Source organism: Fragaria vesca, linkage group LG3 (assembly GCF_000184155.1).
Source record: "Fragaria vesca subsp. vesca linkage group LG3, FraVesHawaii_1.0, whole genome shotgun sequence".
Taxonomy (NCBI): Eukaryota; Viridiplantae; Streptophyta; class Magnoliopsida; order Rosales; family Rosaceae; genus Fragaria; species Fragaria vesca.
Window position 1 is genome coordinate 11,652,925 of NC_020493.1, and position 6,789 is coordinate 11,659,713.

At 35.8% G+C, this 6,789-nt stretch overlaps 1 protein-coding gene across 1 annotated transcript in view; it reads right to left on the reverse strand.

The window, feature by feature from the left end:
* Positions 1-3,475: 3,475 nt before the first annotated feature.
* Positions 3,476-6,789, reverse strand: part of LOC101305740 — a 3,662-nt gene continuing 348 nt past the window's right edge. The window contains exons 3-4 of the mRNA XM_004295652.1: positions 4,307-4,361; positions 3,476-3,577 (exon numbers count right to left, since the gene is read on the reverse strand). Coding sequence (XP_004295700.1) covers positions 3,476-3,577; positions 4,307-4,361 — 157 coding nt within the window. The remainder of the gene's footprint in view (positions 3,578-4,306; positions 4,362-6,789) is intronic.

Genomic DNA, 6,789 nt, shown 5'->3' on the forward strand with positions numbered 1-6,789 from the left:
TCTCTCTCTCTCTCTCTCTCTCTCTCTCTCTCTCTCTCTCTCTCTCTCTCTCTCTCTCTCTCTCTCTCTCCTCCTCCTCTCTCTCCACCGCAGCCATCTTCTCCGCCGCCCTGCGCCCGATTCCGGCCACCCCAGGCGGCGAGACCACCATCAAAATCTTTCTTTTCTTCCACTCTACAAAACCCAATCCATATATCAGACATGCAACCCAATTCAATGGAGATCGAATTCAAGGGTGCTTCACTGTGTTCTTCAATTTCTAGCGAGATCCGATGGCGACTGTAACAGCAGTGGGTAGGGTTTCTCTCCTCTTCTCTTCTTGTTCAATTCCTTTGTCTTTTTTTCCTTGAATGGTGCTCGAATCCTTAATACCTCTTTTCTGAAAATTTTCACGGAGAGTCTCCGGCAAGGTATTCCAGCGCCTCCCTCTCGTTCCCGGCGTCGCCTTTTTCTCCTGGAGACAAAAAGGAACACGGAGGGAGGCTAGAAGGGCTGATGTCGTTATGTTGGAGGAAACCCGAACCTAAAATCCGGCAAGGAAGGGGCTGCATCATCGGCGGTGGTGTGCGCCAAACCAGAAAAGTCATTACAAGGACTGCATTGAAGATGGATGCACACCTATTCTCTTCCCTTTCTCCCCCTCACTCGCGTACAAACATCCTCCAAACGCCGCACTAACGTCCTTAATCGATGCGTCAAAATGGACGGTGGATAATCCAGGTGCGCCGCGCACCCGGGTGCGCTCTATAATTTTCGACCATCAAGAAGGAATTCTCACTTGTTTTTGACAGTTTTCTTGGCAACAGTATTGAAGTTCAGGTATATACGGACACTAAATGTCCCCGTCACACAACATATAACACGATATTACGTTGTAAAATAATGTTATTCACACATCTTATTTTGTTACGCACACACCCTATCTATTTTTCTATTAGAATTCATTTTTATTTACAAAGTAAATATGCTTCATGATTAGCTTTCATCATAGATAACGTGTGTGAATAACACCACCCTACATTGTATATGTTATATATCTTGTGGTTTTTCTGCCGCAAAAAGTCCTAGTTTTATGATCCTTCGATATACGACTACGAATCATGATATACATACTGTGAGTATGTGATTAGTTACACCACCTATCCTATATATCTCTCGTATGCCTGACACACTACGTTGTTAAACTTGTAGGAGATCATTGACAGAAGCTATCAGAGACGCTTCTTTGGCGTGTCATTATTGCAAGAACAAATCAGTTGTGACTTCAAGAAGTTAAAATATCACTCAAAGATTGAAAATTCCGGCACAGACACATCGATCGGCCGCTGTTGACAATAAATATATTAATCGCACGACTGATGATGATCTACTGATAGCTACACTTATAGCAACAGTTACATTTACAGCGGCTCTCGCAGCGCCCGGTGGATATGGGGACGACAGAAAGATGATTCTTGCAAACTCTACAAATTTTAAATGGTTTCAGGCTTTCAATGCGATGTCATTCCTTTTCTCCTTCTTTTTTCTTTTTTGGGAATCTCTTTCAGCTTATTTTGGCCCCTTTTTTCATCGACTGAAACCTGGACGCCTCAACATTTCGGTATCCTTCTGCGCAATGATTTTCGCATTTCTTTTCGGCACGGCTGCAACGATGCTGAAAAGTGTGAAATTGACCTCTGGTGACGTTTAGATATGTTTAGTAACCACTGGTTTATCGTTATTAGCTACGGGTCGTACATTCGTGAACCTCTTTCTGGCGATTATTAGTTGGTCTCATTATTGGAATTTCAGCTGCATCCTTCTCCTATGGTTTGCCGTTTCAGTACTTAAAAGGAGTTAAAACTACCATCGATATCAAAAATCATTCAGCTTATCTATGTTGAAATACACTGGCTGATTTGACATGATTACTATTGAAGTATTTTTTTTTTTTTTTTTTTTGGGGTAAAGCCCCTCTATTTTTATTTAATAATAAAGGAAAAAAAGAGAGTACAGAGAGAGGAATATATGAATAATTAGGGAAGTGACAATGAGACGGAGATCGGGTTCCAATCTTTAAGCTGACAATGAGTATCAGGTTGGAGTCTTACACCAAATTTTGGTAAGTCATACGACTGCCATATTCAAAATTGAAAAATAATTGGTAGTTACTCATGAGCTATATCTATAAGCATGTAAAAGGCTTATCAAGTTAGCAATCTATATCAATACTCTAAACCTGCCACTTGATATGATGCAATCTACTTGCTCTTGGTAATACACAAGGATCCTAGTCAAGTCCTAGAATTATAGATGCTTATTAGCGGCTTAGGTACATTGCATACCAGTGACAGGGACGTAAAGTTTAAGATATTGAAGTTCATGGGTAAATTCATTTTCTTATATACAAATAATAATTTCTTAATTATTTGAATACTGTCCTCTTGTTTTACAAAAACAAAATAGCATCCTCTAATTTTTGAATAGCATCCTCTAATCCTAGCTCATGACTTTCAAATGTCAACGAATTCATTCATATTTAGGACAATACTTTCCGGCTTAAATTTGATCGACAAAGTCGTGAAAGAAAATTCATCTCACTTACAGCCATGGATCCTGAGCTATATGAGGCTGTGACATTAGGTGATACTAAGATCTTGGGAAGAATTAGAGGCGCCGGCGAAGTATCATCCATTGATATTTACCATCAGAACACTATTACAAATTTGTCAACACACAACGGTGAAACATCGTTGTGTGACTATAGGTTTTTCGTTGTATATCTCGGGCTTGACTGATTGAATCTTCAGACAAGTGTGAAAATCACCGTTGTGTGATCACATTTTACTCAACAGTTCAATACTTTCGTTGTATAAGTTGCTGCGCAGATCGATGCCATGTGCGGCATGCGTGGCATCGACAAGTCCACTCAAACAACAAACAATAAAACATTTTCGTTGTATTTTTACCCTTTCAGACAACTGTTGGTTTTTATTTCTACCGTTGTGTGTTTTTCAGTAAGCTATAACGGTTTATTTCCTATCTTTATTGTTGTGTGACGTTGAATAACCTACAACTGAAATATTTGGACTGTTGTATCACACAATAGATATAGCATTCTGCTTTCTTGTTTGATGAGAATCATACAACAGTTGTATTTTCATGTGGACAGACTTTATTGTCCAAGTTTTACACACACAAACATCACAAAAGAAACTGCTGCACAAATTGACTGATACCATAAAACATTGCATTTCAGGTTCCATATATATCATTCAAACTTCCACAAACAACATTACCGCTGAATAATAAACTGAAAACAAGCAACTAGTTAAGCTCCTAGATAGTCTTACATGTCCAAAAGCATTCCAACATGAGAAATGCACAAAGTACGTACTACCATATAGCTGTTCCGAATATATAGAAACACCAAGTTCAAAAGCAAAGTACTACCACATACATATAGAAAGCACCAAGTTCACCAAAACAGACCAGATCATGCACCATACAAGTATTTGCTGATGATGAACTTTGCCCACTCATTTCTTAACACATCCAAATCATCTTCAGCATAGACAAGTTTGTTTCTCTTGTCCCACTGAAAAACATAATGTTAAAGTTAGACATGAACATGACATTATCCCAAAAATCTGATTCCCAACACAAACACAAATAGATATCAATGATATGAGATACATCTATGATATGAGATATCAAATAGTAGTTCAAATTTCTAAAGAGTAAAGAAGGGTAACACAAATTTTGCTCACTTTTAGTCTAACATATCAATGATATGAGATACATCTAGCAAATGCAATGATATTAACATACCAATGAATGCAAACTCTATCAAATAATCCATATATACAATCTGCTCATCCATAAAAGAAAACCATGTGTATATTGAAAAGTCTGAAATCATATCCAAGGTTCAAGACACAAGAATAGCCAAATAATGCCATGATATACTTCTACTAGTGGAGGAAACCTATTTACAGATAATCAGTAAACCAAACCTTCAATTAATTGGGGAAATGGATGATTTTACGAGATCTTTTTTAGTTGATCAGATAACACAAAAAAAGAAGGAAAATAAGTAGTTAAATAATCGGAAAACAGGCAAGTGAAGTGAAGATCAAGTCACTCTCATCAACTCAAACAAGCAAATAAAGTATCAACATTTCAACAAAACATGGATGCAAACAATAAAATGATAGTAATTTCAAATACTAGTTGTTTGTGAGTGAAAGAAGAGTGAAAAAAAACCTCTCGAAGTCATCGAAAATGACGGTGTCAGGAACTATCTCACTAAAGAACAATCTAATACAGTTTGACAGACTGTAGTACAGAAACAAGAAATAAGTCTGTTTTCCTTAAGTGGACTGAAAGTGGTAAAACCAAATGTTAAAACATAACTATATCCACATAGAATACAAAGGAAAGAATAAAGATAAGCACTTAAGAACTAGAACACAACTGCATCCCAATAATAAAGAAGGCCTGAAGAGAGTAATCTTTAAACTCTTGAAAAGACCGATGCCAAGAGAGATGCCCAAAAATGAACCCTTTCCCACATCCTCACAAGTTTCCTCAAAAATTTATTTGTGCCTATCCCTCCAAATCATCTAAAGGGTAGCCAGCAAAGCACATCTACCCAATACTAGACAACTTTTCATTCCTCCGAACAATTTGCAAAAGATAAAATGTAAATAAGTGCACTCACAGCAGTGAAGTTGAATGGCTCCATTGGATTCCAACAAATAGAATTGGTATTTGTCTGTCAAAAGAAAATACAATTAGTTAGAAGCGCAAAGCTCCCCTTCAAGAAACAAGGTTTACTAATTTGTTATTTGACCTTTTTTAAGACTCTGAACACGAATACCTGCACAAATTATTAAAAGAAGGTTTAATTGAGAATTTGAGATAGATAAGCCAAGAAATTTGCATCTTATGAGCCGGATATAACTATATCCAATTTACAAACCAATGGAAATACATATATATTTACTACTTGTATCACTAGAAGGCCTTACTAAAGAGAAATTTGGAAGTAGAATATGCCTAAGCTAAAATATTGGTATGGAATATAGGCCTTACCATACCAATATATTATCGAGGAAACCTATATTCTACCAAGGTCATTAAACTTGCAAGTCAGATAGCTCATGAAATAAACAAAATCAGTAACACAATAGAAACCTAATTGGCTCACCAAATACCTATGTGTTATCCTTTGTTTTCATCTTAGCTGCCAGCTTCTATTTTGGACAGGGGAGATGCACATTATAGGGTTAATCAAGCCATACACATTATAGTTTAAGCAATCAAATACATAGAACTCCAATTAAGACTCAGCTAGGATGCTAAACAGAAGATACAATAACAAACCAAAACAGTTCCACATAATTACACAACAACACAATCTAACTTTCTGAACCAGTCACCTTAACTTCAAAAACTGTACAAAACTGTTTAGAATTGGACTTCGAGTTCTTCTAAAGATTTACAGTAGACACAGTAAAGAAACACTGAGAGTTGGAATCACCTTAAAACGATTTTTCTTGAATTAGTTATGGATTTTCAAAGTTCAGTACAGCTTCAGGTTTTTCTGAAATTTCTTGCTAAGTGCCTATTTCAAGTAATTGAAAGCAAAACATACAAACTATATGGTACAAAGCTTCTAGCAACTAAATATAAAGACTCCAATGTTTTAACATACAGAAAGCACATGAAACATTCAATGAAAAAGGCTGACATTAAATGACACAAAGACAACTAGAAAGAAGCAACATGTAAGTCATAAATTTCTCATCTTTCAACTAACTTTAAGCAACCCAAATCTTTGATCTCTAATTTCAATTTGAAAAACAAATAACATGTATAAGAACCTTATAATCTAATCTATACATCTGTATAACATCATATCAAATCGAGCAAGAATCAAAGACAAACACTAAGACTAAAAACAAAGGACTGAAATAAGAAAATGCCTTACTAAGTATCTGACCATAAATATATTTGACCAAAAACAGTACAGTTCGGCTGGGAATACAAGGTTGGCGTCTTCATAACAATTGTAGTACACATCCTAAAGATCAATCAAGAATTGGAATCGCAACAAAAAGACTTTTTTACAATTATTTATGATTTTTCAAAGTTACTGATATGAATCAGCAAAATAACAGATTTTGACTCAAAATCATGTTTCTCCTTTTCAAAGATAGTTCCCAGTAACAACAAAAAAATCCTAATCACTTCATACTAATATAATCCTCCATGTCAGATACATGAACAGAAATCACAAACATGATATTCTAAATTCAATACATCTATGATTGCATAACAACAAAGATACAAAGAAACAAAAAATGCAACTGAAAACAACAAAATTCTGATATCACAAGATAACTTCTTGACTTTCTGTCTGGTAAACTTTCAGGCTAAAAATGACACAGTTTGGCTGGGAATTTAAAGATGGTGTCTTCACAACATTTGAAATAGACATCCCAAAGAACAATTTGGAACTGGAATCACACAAAAAGGATTTTTCTACAATTACTTATGGAATTTCGAATTTCAGATACAGCTCTAGTTTTGTTTTAAAAAAAATTGCTGATATAAGTCTATCTCAAATTTTAAGGCAAGTTTCCAAGACCTGGGATCCTAACAACAACAACCACTGCATAACTTGATTTTCTACAATAGAGAACTGATTTGGCTAACCAAGGAGTTCAATAATCATGCTTACCACACACTAGAATTAACTATCAGGTGAGCCTGTTCATGAATTCATATTTGTTTGGGTGTGTG